The sequence below is a fragment of the Pseudophryne corroboree genome, chromosome 12 (genome assembly GCF_028390025.1).
Source record: "Pseudophryne corroboree isolate aPseCor3 chromosome 12, aPseCor3.hap2, whole genome shotgun sequence".
NCBI lineage: Eukaryota > Metazoa > Chordata > Amphibia > Anura > Myobatrachidae > Pseudophryne > Pseudophryne corroboree.
In genome coordinates this window covers 86203680-86217788 of record NC_086455.1, presented here as the reverse complement: position 1 = coordinate 86217788, position 14109 = coordinate 86203680, and the positions used below count along the sequence as shown (strand labels likewise).

The following is a 14109-nucleotide window of genomic DNA, read 5'->3' as shown; positions in this document are numbered from 1 at the left end:
ACGTGTAGAATGAGCAGAGACATTAGCCGGAGTAGGGAGATCTGCATGAGAATAAGCTTCTGATATTACCATTCGGAGCCATCTCGCCAGCGTCTGTTTACTAGCAGGCCATCCCCTTCTATGAAATCCGTAGAGGATGAAGAGAGAATCTGTTTTCCTGATGGCACTAGTACGATCTATGGAGATTCTTCAAGCTCGGACTACGTCCAGCGACGCTTCTCCAGCAGATAGTCCCGATACCTGAAAAGCTGGGACTACAATCTCTTCATTCAGGTGAAACTTTGAAACCACCTTCGGAAGATAACCAGATCTGCTCTCTTAAGCGGTTCAAACGGAGGACCCTGGAGGAATTTAAGAACTAAATTCAAATCCCAGGGAGCTGCAAGAGGAACAAATGGAGGTTGAATATGTACCACTCCCTGAAAGAAAGTACATACATCCTGTAAATCAGCAATCTTTCGCTGAAACCATACAGTTAATGCTGATACTTGAACTCTCAAGTAAGCAAATTTCAAACCTTTATCCAATCCTGCTTGAAGGAAATCCAAAATCCTGGATACTTTAAAAGATCTTGGATTCAAACTTTTTCCAGTACACCAATGAATATAGGCTTGCCATATTCTATGATACACACGAGCTGAAGAAGGCTTTCTTGCTCTAAGCATAGTTTGGATTACTTGTTTTGAAAATCCTCTAGCTTCTAAGATAGAGGTTTCAATAACCAAGCCGTCAAAGACAGACGATCCAGATGACTGTGGCAACAACGACCCTGCATTAGCAGATTTGGACGTTGAGGGAGCAGTATCGGTGCACCACAGACATTCTCAGTAGATCTGTGTACCAATGCCTTCTTGGCCAAGCTGGAGCTATTAGAATTATGGCTCCCTTTGCTTGCTTTATTTTTCTCACTACTCTGGGTAACAGAGATATTGAAGGGAACAGATATGCCAGATGAAATTTCCATTCTACTGACAGCGCGTCTACAAGGACCGCTCCGGGATCCTTTGTTCTCGATCCGTACCTCGGAACTTTGTTGTTTAGACGAGACGCCATGAGATCTATCTCTGGTAGACCCCATCTGTTCACTAGTGTCTGAAACACTTCTGGGTGTAATGCCCATTCGGTTTCCTGAATGGTGTGTCGACTGAGAAAATCCGCTTCCCAGTTCAGAACACCTGGGACAAACACTGCCGACAATGCTGGAAGATGGAGTTATGCCCATCTTAGAATGGGAGTTACTTCCTCCATCATTCTCTTGCTGTGAGTTCCTCCTTGATGATTGAGGTACGCTACTGCTGTCACATTGTCTGAGCGAATCTGGACCGGTCTTCCTTGCAGACTGTCCTTTGCCTGAACTAGAGCCATGTAAATGGCCCTTATTTCCAACAGATTTATTGGCAGGTGACTTTCCCTTGCGGTCCATTTTCCCTGGAACCAAAGGCTTCTGAGTACCGCACCCCAGCCTTGCAGACTGGCATCTGTTGTCAGGACTTGCCATTCTTTTATCCAAAAGGGTCTCCCCTTGTATAAATGGTCTGTCTGTAGCCACTACGCTAGAGACCTTTTTACGTTTACTGGAAACTTTATCATCTGCTCTTTTATCGTCTGATGATTTCCGTTCCATTTGGTCAGAATAAGGTGCTGCAATGGTCTGGAGTGGAATTGCGCATAGTCCACCATGTCGAAGGTTGATACCATCAGACCCAACAGTCGCATTGCTGCATGGACTGACATCGTCTGGGCGTGCAACGCTTCCTGAGTCATGACCTGCACCTTGACTATCTTTTTCTCTGGTAAGAGAACTTTCTGTAGGTATGAATCCAATATGGCCCCCAAATGAACCATCCGCTGTGACGGACTCAGAGATGACTTTTCCCAATTTATGAGCCACCCGTGTCTCTGTAAACAAACTATTGTCTGTTGAAGATGGCTCAAAAGTAAATCCTGCGAATGTGCTAGGATTAACAGGTCGTCGAGGTATGGGAATATTCTTATCCCCTGTCTGCGCAGACAAGCTGCCATAACCACCATAATTTTGGTAAACACCCTGGGTGCTGTTGCTAGCTTGAAGGGCAAAGCCTGAAACTGAAAATGTTCCTGGAGGATGGCAAACCTGAGGTAACACTGATGAGACAGTGCTATAGGTACATCCAGAGATACCATGTAATCTCCCGGTTCCATAGCCAACATTATGGAACCTTGGGATCCAAATGTATTTGTTCAACATTTTCAGATTGAGAATTGGTCGAAATTACCCATTTGGCTTCTGGATCAGAAATAGATTGGAGTAAAACCCCTGTCCCCTCTGTGATGGTGGTACTGGGACAATCACACCTGACTGCAGTAATTTTTGGACTGCTTCTTGCAGGGCATTGGCCTTCGACTCTATACGAGACGGGCTGGTGCAAAAAAATCTTTGAGGAGGCTGCCTCCTGAATGGGAACCCATACCCCTGAGATACCACCTTCTGCACCCAAGCATCTGTTGTTGACTGCTGCCATATGTGTGCAAAATGAAGGAATCGGCCCCCAACCCTGGAATCCTCCAGGCGGAGGCCCATATCTTCAGGCTGATGGTTTCTGTTCAGGCTTGGAAGCTGGCTTTTTGCTAGCCCACTGCTTCCTACCCCTGGTTTTGAACTGGGGTTGCTTAGACTCCTCTTTAGCTTTCGCTTTGCCAATGAAATGAGCGAAACTTTGAACCCTTAGACTTAGGGTTATAAGTAGCTGGAAATCTGACCTTCTTTGATTCAGCCTCTGATTCTAGGATATCAGATAATGGTTTCCCAAACAATATATTACCAATGAAAGGCAATGCTTCCAATTCTTTCTTGGATTCCGCATCTGCCTTACAGGTACGTAGCCAAACTGCTCTGCGAGCGGCTACTGTCAAAGCTGAAGCTTTAGAAGCCACTGTACCCATAACAATTGCTGCTTCTTCCAAGTATTGGGCAGATTGTCTTAAACGGCTTAAATTATACTCTTGCTCCCTATTAGGAAAAGAGATGTCATTCTCTAGTTCCTCTATCCATTCGCCCATTGCCTTTGCTACCCAGGCCGAAGCCATAGCAGGTCTTACCACTGCTCCTACTAGAGAAAATACATTTTTCAAGAAGCTATATACCCTTATGTATGTGACATAATTTAATGAGGTAGATGACAGTGGTAAAGCAGATTTATGCACAGGTCGCAGTACATGTGCATCTACTTTTGGAGGAACTTCTCTTTTCAAACAATCCGCAGCTGGAAATGGATAATAAGAATTCCATCTTTTCGGAATCTTATATTTCTTACTGGGCGTCGCCCAAGACTCATCCATCATTTCCGTCAGCTCATCTGACGCTGGGAATTCAGTTTTAACTGATTTTGTTCGTTTAAACACAGGTGCTTTATATTTTAACACTGTCTTGGCTGGCTCTTCCAAAGAGAGAACAGCCTTCACAGCATCAATAAGTTCAGCTACATCCTCTGAACTAAAACTCTGCGACTGATCATCATACGGAGTATTTGAATATACTGTATCATCATCATTTGTATCATCTTGTGTAGTCTGCCACATAGACGCATCTGTCTTAGTCTTACCTGTCCCTTGGTTGCTTGTAGAGGCTACTGGAACCAAGCCGTAGGAAGGGAGCTGCATGTATGGGTTAATAGTGTAACCTAACCCTTGAGGTGGTGCTACCGGAGTTAACCTGTCCGCTATTGAAGATAAAGTCTTTGCAAACATATTCCATGGTGGTTCTGTTGGTGGTTGATCCAACTCCTGCTTTTTACTTTGCTGAAAAGCAAAACAGTTTGCACACAACTCCTCATAAGTGACCAATTGGTCCATACCAATTAACCCTGTCTTACAAGATAAGCATGTTAGGGATGTAGGAGTGCTTGATAAATTCTCCTCGTCACTTTTGCCGCTCACAGACATGGTAATAATCTGTTAATGACTACACAATTTGTGACTGAAAATCACCTATATATGAGTTTACAGAAGTGAGATCAATCTGACCACAGCCATGCACCTGAATTGAGGGTCAGAACAGGACTGACAATATAGAAAAGTCAGCACACATACTAGCAGTCAGTTACATGTTAAGGCATTAGACATTGTCATATGAGAATACATCCCCCATAACAACTTACAAGTAAGTAGGAAAATTGTACTTCTGTTTCAACTGGTTCTTTTTCAACATAACATGCAGAAAACACAGTAATATACAGATCTCATATGCAATATGTACTAAAAATTAACAATTCATACTAACAAGTAGAGAGAATTTTTAGTACTGTATACCCTTCCTCCGTAGAGCGGGATACAGGGAGACTCACCACACTTCCATATCCAAGCAAATGCGCTCGTAAGACGCTGAGTGGATTCAGACGCTACTGATGTACACTACCACTCCTGATAACTGATAACGGACACAGTCGCTCCTGACTTCCACGTGTATGCAGACGCTAAGGCCTATGACTCGGTCTAGGCGGGATCTCTAGTGTACACAACCGCAGCGTCTAAGCTGCGACCGATTACCCTCGTGGTAACGTCTGAGATGGAAGTGAGGTCATTCCATGGACGGGAGACACGCGGAAACTGGTCATGAACTCGGAGGAGGGGCGGCCAGGAGAGCGTCTGAATCCCCCTGTTGACTTAAACTCTAAGGATCGCGGCCTCTACCTAGTCCCGGCGCCTATGATCCCTAGAGCGTAGCGCTGTTGCACTCGAGATGTTTGGCTCATCAACACACTGTTTGTAATCTCCACCAATACAGTGTAGCTGTGTCCGGACCCCCCTAGTAAGAGGAAATCCATAGACTTACCTTCCCCCCATGCTCCGGCAACAGCCTGGTTACGTCTGCTGGACCTGCTAGAACATCCGACACAGACGCCCATCGAGATAGCACTGTACCGCGAAGGTAAGCGTTATTGTGACCCGGTGCGGAGTTGTTGGAGCGACTCTTTCCAGTATGCATTTAAGACGCTGTTAAAAAAAGTTGCTCAAAAAACATAGTAAGTGTCACGATCCGGGTATCTGGACGCCATTTCTTACCCATCAGATGTCTCCTAAGGCTGGCTCAGCGCTCCAGGACCGGATCCCATCTGTTATCCTAATGTTCACATTCCTGCATCCTCTCCTGTCTCTCTGAGACGCTGTCACAGTAACGCCTTATTACATCTGGCATGGCGTCTCCCGCGGCCTCCGCCGCCGTCCCTGAGCTTCTGCATGCAGAGTGTCAGAGTGGCGATTACGTCAGCCGCGGCCTCCGCTGTGTCCGCGTGGTTGGATGTGCACTTGTCAGCCTGGCGTCTCCTGTCTCCAGTGGCCGGCGCCGCCATTACTGTTTTCATTACCACATGGATTACAAACCAAACTTCCCTCCAAGTGTCTGCATGGGCGCAGCCATCTTGGATTCTGTCAGCTGATCATTTCCTCCAATCTGTTATCAGTATTGTTAATCTGCATAATTGCCTAGCCAATCCCTTCCTTGCTGCAGGTATAAATACACTGTGCCTGAGAAAGGAAGGCGTCAGTGCTTTGGTTGTCAAACCTAGTTCCTGTTTGTCTCTCTCCTGTGATTGTCTTCCAGGTTCCAGCTCCTGTCTCAAGACTTCCACCATAGAGACCCGCACCAGCATTCCACCTGCGGTGTAGCCTGACTCTCCAATCCATTGTGGATTCATCTGTTTCCAGCTACAACATCACCTGCTTCCAGCAGAGTACAGCTTCTCTTAAAGGGCCGGTGTCCTTTCTACACTTTACCACTCTCCACCGGTATTATTATTTCTCCGCTCTCAAGTTCTACATTTCAGTTCATATTTCATCGCTCCCAAGTTCATGTATTATTTAACTGGTTCCAGCCAGTATCCACTCCGTGCTAACAACAGTCTGGTTCCAGCCAGTATCCACAGCAGCCGTTTTATCTTCAGCAACCCAGCTTTTCCTGGAACACCAGCTGGTACAATCCTGGGTTATCTCCATTGCTAGTCGGGCCTGGTAAGGACTTTCCATCTAGAAGATTATAAGAACTATCTCACACTACCAGTGCCCTGTGGCTCCTGCCATCCTGTAGTACCCAGGAACTGTATTTATTCTTTGCTGACTTTTACGTTTTCTTTTACTGCTGCTGTGTTGCGGAGTTGTCATAATAAACATCATTGACTTTTATCCAAGTTGTCGTGGTCACGCCTTCGGGCAGTTATTATTCATGTTACTTACATGTCCAGGGGTCTGATACAACCTCCCAGGTTCCGGTACATCTCAGCCCCTACAACTGAGGCTGCCTCCCGTCAGCTCAGGCCCTCAGTTGTGACAGTAAGCACTGACCTAATGAATCCAGCCGGAGACCAGGATCAAGCGGCCAGGCCGATGCAAGAACTGGCAGCCCGACTAGAACATCAGGAGGCTGCACAGGGCCACATCATCCGCTGTCTCCAGGATTTCTCTACTCGGCTGGATGGGATTCAGACAACTCTCCGTGGATCAGGCGCGTCTGGTGCGTCAACCACAGTGACTCCAGCTATAACCCCACCCACCTTACCCATTTCTGCTCCACGTCTTCATCTTCCAACGCCAGCAAAATTTGACGGATCTCCAAGATTCTGCAGGGGATTTCTCAACCAGTGTGAGATTCAGTTTGAGCTACAACCTGGCAATTTTCCCAGTGACCGTACAAAAATTGCCTACATTATTTCTCTTCTCAGTGGCTCAGCCCTTGATTGGGCATCACCGTTATGGGAGAGGTCCGACACCCTGCTATCTTCCTACACTGCCTTCGTGTCAACATTCAGGCGCATCTTCGACGAGCCAGGCCGGGTAACCTCAGCTTCATCCGAGATTCTCCGTTTACGCCAGGGGTCACGTACTGTAGGACAATATCTGATACAGTTCCAGATCCTGGCATCCGAACTGGCATGGAACGACGAGGCCCTGTATGCTGCATTCTGGCATGGCTTATCTGAGCGTATTAAAGATGAGTTAGCTACCAGAGACTTACCTTCTAAGTTAGATGAGCTAATCTCACTCTGCACGAAAGTTGATTTACGTTTCAGAGAGAGAGCAACTGAGCGTGGAAGATCATCTGCTCCAAAATCTTCTGCTCCTCCTCCTCGTCAACTGTCACCATCTAAAGATGAGCCCATGCAACTTGGCCGTTCCCGTTTAACTCCTGCTGAGCGCCGAAGACGTCTCTCCGAGTCTCTCTGTCTCTATTGTGCAGCTCCGTCTCACACCATTAATGCCTGTCCCAAACGTCCGGGAAACTCCAAATCCTAGCTCGCCAAGGAGAGGGCCGGCTAGGAGTAATGATCTCCTCTCCATCTCCTCAAGATTGTAATCTCCCAGTCTCGCTTCAAGTTGCTCAACGTTATCGGAACGTCATTGCCCTCCTTGATTCCGGAGCAGCTGGGAACTTTATTACCGAAGCCTATGTTAAACGGTGGTCCCTACCCACCGAGAGACTTCCTTCGTCCATTTCTTTAACTGCCGTGGATGGCAGCAAAATTTTTGATGCAGTTATTTCTTTAAGGACTCTACCAGTTCGTCTGAGAGTGGGAGTTCTTCATTCCGAACTTATTTCTTTTTTAGTGATTCCAAGAGCCACACATCCTGTGGTCCTGGGCCTTCCATGGCTCCGTCTTCACAATCCTACAATTGATTGGACGACTACGCAAATCCTGGCATGGGGTTCCTCCTGTGCTGAGACATGTTTGTTTAAAGTATTGCCTGTCTGTTCTTCCTCCCCCAGGTCATCTGATGTTCCACCTCCTCCATATCAAGATTTCACGGATGTGTTCAGTAAAGCTTCTGCTGATATCCTTCCTCCTCATAGAGAATGGGACTGCCCGATTGATCTCGTTCCAGGGAAGGTTCCACCTCGAGGCCGAACTTATCCGTTGTCTCTGCCTGAGACGCATTCTATGGAGGAATACATTAAAGAGAACCTAGCAAAGGGGTTCATTCGACCTTCTTCTTCCCCAGCCGGCGCAGGCTTCTTTTTTGTAAAAAAGAAAGATGGTGGTCTGCGGCCGTGCATCGACTACAGAGGTTTGTACGACATTACCATCAAGAACCGTTATCCTTTACCCCTGATTACTGAGCTCTTTGACAGAGTTAGCGGAGCTACCATCTTTACAAAGCTGGACTTGAGAGGTGCATACAATCTCATCCGGATCCGTGAGGGTGACGAGTGGAAGACCGCCTTTAACACCCGTGACGGACATTATGAGTACCTCGTCATGCCCTTCGGATTGAGTAATGCTCCAGCTGTCTTCCAGCATTTTGTCAATGAGATCTTCAGAGACATTCTATACCGTCATGTCGTGGTCTATCTAGACGATATCCTCATTTTTGCCAACGATTTAGAGGAACATCGTTTTTGGGTTAAAGAGGTTCTGTCCCGTCTCCGTGTCAATCATCTCTATTGCAAATTAGAGAAATGCGTCTTTGAAGTCAAGTCCATTCCGTTTCTAGGGTACATTGTGTCCGGTTCCGGACTAGAGATGGATCCTGAGAAACTACAAGCAATCCAAAATTGGCCGATACCCTTAACCCTCAAAGGGGTCCAGAGGTTCTTGGGGTTCGCCAACTATTACCGAAAGTTTATACGAGACTTTTCCACCATTGTGGCGCCTATTACTGCTTTCACTAAGAAGGGTGCTAACCCGTCCAAGTGGTCTGAAGAAGCCATGCAAGCATTTCATCTTTTAAAACAAAGGTTCATCTCTGCGCCTGTTCTGAAACAGCCTGACATCGACTCTCCTTTCATCTTAGAGGTGGATGCCTCCTCCGTTGGAGTAGGAGCGGTGCTATCTCAGAGGGCTAAAGATGGCCATTTACACCCTTGCAGTTTCTTCTCCCGGAAGTTCTCCCCAGTTGAGCGCAACTATGCCATTGGCGACCAGGAGTTGCTAGCCATCAAGCTCGCTCTAGAAGAGTGGAGGTATATGTTGGAGGGAGCTTCTCATTCAATCACCATACTTACAGACCACAAGAACCTTTTATATCTGAAAGGCGCACAATGTCTCAACCCTCGTCAGGCCAGATGGGCACTTTTCTTTTCCAGGTTCGACTTTAAACTCCAGTTCTGTCCGGGCTCTCAGAATCGCAAGGCCGATGCCCTTTCCCGCTCATGGGAGCAAGAAAATGAGTCAGAGTCTTCAGACAAGCATCCTATTATAAATCCGTTGGCATTCTCCACGGTAGGGATGGACTCTACGCCCCCATCAGGGAAAAGTTTTGTGAAACCGATGCTAAGGAAGAAGCTCATGCATTGGGCCCATGCTTCCCGTTTTGCCGGACATACAGGTATCCAAAAAACCCTGGAGTTTATCTCTAGGTCCTATTGGTGGCCAACTATGAAAAAGGACGTCTTGGAGTTTATTGCATCTTGCCCAAAGTGTGCTCAACATAAGGTATCCCGCCAGTCGCCTGCGGGGCAACTGGTTCCACTATCTGTTCCCCGTCAACCTTGGACCCATTTGTCGATGGATTTTTATTACAGATTTACCCATGTGCAACAAGTTCAATACCATCTGGGTGGTAGTTGACCGGTTCACCAAGATGGCACACTTCATTCCTCTCACCGGTCTTCCGTCAGCTTCCAAGTTGGCTCAAGTATTCATACAAGAGATCTTCCGACTCCACGGTCTTCCTGAAGAAATTATCTCAGATCGAGGAGTTCAATTCACAGCCAAATTCTGGCGAAGTTTATGTCAAGTCCTTCAAGTCAAGCTAAAGTTTTCCACGGCTTACCATCCTCAGACCAATGGTCAAACCGAGAGGGTGAATCAGGACTTGGAGGCCTTCCTCCGCATCTATGTGTCCTCCTCTCAAGATGACTGGGTTCAATTACTTCCCTGGGCCGAGTTCTGTCATAACAACCAGTATCATTCTTCATCTGCTTCAACACCATTCTTCACTAACTTTGGATTCCACCCTAAAGTCCCTGAGTTCCAACAGCTTCCAGCAACTTCTGTTCCCGCAGTGGATATCACCTTGCATCAGTTTGCCAATATCTGGAAGAGCGTACGATCAGCTCTGCTCAAGGCATCGTTCAGGTACAAGAAGTTTGCGGATAAGAAGCGTCGAGCAGTTCCTGCTCTCAAGGTGGGTGATCGGGTATGGTTATCCACGAAGAATTTGAGGTTAAGAGTTCCCAGTATGAAGTTTGCACCTCGCTATATCGGTCCTTTCAAGATTGAACAAGTCATCAATCCTGTTGCTTACAGACTTCAGTTGCCTCCCTTCTTAAAAATACCCAGGACATTTCATGTTTCCCTGTTGAAACCGCTGATCTTAAATCGGTTTCATTCCTCACTTCCTCCAACTCCGAAAGTCCAAACTCAACGAGGCGTTGAGTATGAAGTGGCCAAGATCCTGGACTCACGTCACCGTTACGGTCAACTACAGTATCTTATTGACTGGAAGGGTTACGGCCCTGAGGAACGTTCATGGACCAATGCTTCTGATGTCCATGCTCCTGCCTTGGTCCGGAGATTCCATTCCAAGTTTAGTCAAAAGCCAAAGAAGTGTCCTGGGGCCACTCCTAAAGGGGGGGGTGCTGTCACGATCCGGGTATCTGGACGCCATTTCTTACCCATCAGATGTCTCCTAAGGCTGGCTCAGCGCTCCAGGACCGGATCCCATCTGTTATCCTAATGTTCACATTCCTGCATCCTCTCCTGTCTCTCTGAGACGCTGTCACAGTAACGCCTTATTACATCTGGCATGGCGTCTCCCGCGGCCTCCGCCGCCGTCCCTGAGCTTCTGCATGCAGAGTGTCAGAGTGGCGATTACGTCAGCCGCGGCCTCCGCTGTGTCCGCGTGGTTGGATGTGCACTTGTCAGCCTGGCGTCTCCTGTCTCCAGTGGCCGGCGCCGCCATTACTGTTTTCATTACCACATGGATTACAAACCAAACTTCCCTCCAAGTGTCTGCATGGGCGCAGCCATCTTGGATTCTGTCAGCTGATCATTTCCTCCAATCTGTTATCAGTATTGTTAATCTGCATAATTGCCTAGCCAATCCCTTCCTTGCTGCAGGTATAAATACACTGTGCCTGAGCAAGGAAGGCGTCAGTGCTTTGGTTGTCAAACCTAGTTCCTGTTTGTCTCTCTCCTGTGATTGTCTTCCAGGTTCCAGCTCCTGTCTCAAGACTTCCACCATAGAGACCCGCACCAGCATTCCACCTGCGGTGTAGCCTGACTCTCCAATCCATTGTGGATTCATCTGTTTCCAGCTACAACATCACCTGCTTCCAGCAGAGTACAGCTTCTCTTAAAGGGCCGGTGTCCTTTCTACACTTTACCACTCTCCACCGGTATTATTATTTCTCCGCTCTCAAGTTCTACATTTCAGTTCATATTTCATCGCTCCCAAGTTCATTTATTATTTAACTGGTTCCAGCCAGTATCCACTCCGTGCTAACAACAGTCTGGTTCCAGCCAGTATCCACAGCAGCCGTTTTATCTTCAGCAACCCAGCTTTTCCTGGAACACCAGCTGGTACAATCCTGGGTTATCTCCATTGCTACAGTCGGGCCTGGTAAGGACTTTCCATCTAGAAGATTATAAGAACTATCTCACACTACCAGTGCCCTGTGGCTCCTGCCATCCTGTAGTACCCAGGAACTGTATTTATTCTTTGCTGACTTTTACGTTTTCTTTTACTGCTGCTGTGTTGCGGAGTTGTCATAATAAACATCATTGACTTTTATCCAAGTTGTCGTGGTCACGCCTTCGGGCAGTTATTATTCATGTTACTTACATGTCCAGGGGTCTGATACAACCTCCCAGGTTCCGGTACATCTCAGCCCCTACAACTGAGGCTGCCTCCCGTCAGCTCAGGCCCTCAGTTGTGACAGTAAGTCTATAAAAATAACATAATAAAAGCTTCAGGCTGCTTTATTCACAGCAGCCCTGTGACCATGCGGCTTCCTGCCGCACCAAGCAAAAAACTGATTTGACTGAGTCAGTGGGCGGGACTATATGGGGAAGCCCCGATGCATCCTGGGAGGCCAGAAAGCTTGTGACCGTGTTGGTGCCATTTCCGCTGTCGCTCAACCATATCCCAATGTTATCCTGTGGATAATCCTGTGGACCCAGCCAGAGAAAAATTATTTTAACCTGCCCTGGATAGTTATACAATTCGCTACAAATTAATAATTTCTCTCAGATTTCTATTACTTTCTGACAATAAATTTAGTTCAAATTGAATGTTGATACTTATGGAAAATGTTTTAACAATTTATTTTAGTATTGAAAATTCTAGAATTTGATGTTAAAACTCATTTTAATGATCTTTAAATAATAAAATAAATGCTAAATGGATACAGCTGTAAACTCCATTCAATATAAGATGCAAAAGGTGCTGGTTCTATGGAAAAAAAGAGAAATGTTATTAATTTTACATGTTTCCATTTGTTTTTCTGTCTTTCTTCAGAAACAGAAAGGGTTTCTGTAAATTTAACAATGACCAACAGTCATGGATGCTATCAATAAAGTCTTTCTTCAGATATGTACAATAATAAGAATTTACTTACCGATAATTCTATTTCTCATAGTCCGTAGTGGATGCTGGGGACTCTGTAAGGACCAAGGGGATAGCGGCTCCGCAGGAGACTGGGCACATCTAAAGAAAGCTTTAGGACTATCTGGTGTGTACTGGCTCCTCCCCCTATGACCCTCCTCCAAGCCTCAGTTAGGATACTGTGCCCGGACGAGCGTACACAATAAGGAAGGATTTTGAATCCCGGGTAAGACTCATACCAGCCACACCAATCACACCGTACAACTTGTGATCTGAACCCAGTTAACAGCATGATAACAGAGGAGCCTCTAGAAAAGATGGCTCACTACAGCAATAACCCGATTTTTTGGTAACAATAACTATGTACCAGTATTGCAGACAATCCGCACTTGGGATGGGCGCCCAGCATCCACTACGGACTATGAGAAATAGAATTATCGGTAAGTAAATTCTTATTTTCTCCAACGTCCTAAGTGGATGCTGGGGACTCCATAAGGACCATGGGGATTATACCAAAGCTCCCAAACGGGCGGGAGAGTGCGGATGACTCTGCAGCACCAAATGAGAGAACTCCAGGTCCTCCTCAGCCAGGATATCAATTTTGTAGAATTTTACAAACGTATTTGCTCCTGACCAAGTAGCTGCTCGGCAAAGTTGTAAAGCCGAGACCCCTCGGGCAGCCGCCCAAGATGAGCCCACCTTCCTTGTGGAGTGGGCATTTACAGATTTTTGGCTGTGGCAGGCCTGCCACAGCATGTGCAAGCTGAATTGTACTACAAATCCAACGAGCAATAGTCTGCTTAGAAGCAGGAGCACCCAGCTTGTTGGGTGCATACAGGATAAACAGCGAGTCAGATTTCCTGACTCCAGCCGTCCTGGAAACATATATTTTCAGGGCCCTGACAACGTCTAGCAACTTGGAGTCCTCCAAGTCCCTAGTAGCCGCAGGCACCACAAATAGGTTGGTTCAGGTGAAACGCTGAAACCACCTTAGGGAGAAACTGAGGACGAGTCCTCAATTCCGCCCTGTCCGAATGGAAAATCAGATAAGGGCTTTTTCAGGATAAAGCCGCCAATTCTGACACGCGCCTGGCCCAGGCCAGGGCCAACAGCATGACCACTTTCCATGTGAGATATTTTAACTCCACAGATTTAAGTGGTTCAAACCAATGTGACTTTTGGAACCCAAAACTACATTGAGATCCCAAAGTGCCACTGGAGGCACAAAAGGAGGCTGTATATGCAGTACCCCTTTTACAAACGTCTGAACTTCAGGGACTGAAGCTAGTTCTTTTTGGAAGAAAATTGACAGGGCCGAAATTTGAACCTTAATGGACCCCAATTTCAGGCCCATAAACACTCCTGTTTGCAGGAAATGTAGGAATCGACCCAGTTGAATTTCCTCCGTCGGGCCTTACTGGCCTCGCACCACGCAACATATTTTCGCCAATTGCGGTGATAATGTTTTTGCGGTTACATCCTTCCTGGCTTTGATCAGGATAGGGATGACTTCATCCGGAATGCCTTTTTCCCTTCAGGATCCGGCGTTCAACCGCCATGCCGTCAAACGCAGCCGCGGTAAGTCTTGGAACA

At 46.8% G+C, this 14109-nt stretch overlaps 1 protein-coding gene across 16 annotated transcripts in view; it reads right to left on the bottom strand.

The window, feature by feature from the left end:
* Positions 1–14109, bottom strand: part of LOC134980775 (protein SIX6OS1-like) — a 987982-nt gene that overhangs the window by 392841 nt on the left and 581032 nt on the right. For all 16 annotated transcript variants that reach the window (XM_063947742.1, XM_063947731.1, XM_063947730.1 and 13 more), the window contains one exon: positions 12321–12363. In XM_063947742.1, coding sequence (XP_063803812.1) covers positions 12321–12363 — 43 coding nt within the window. The remainder of the gene's footprint in view (positions 1–12320; positions 12364–14109) is intronic.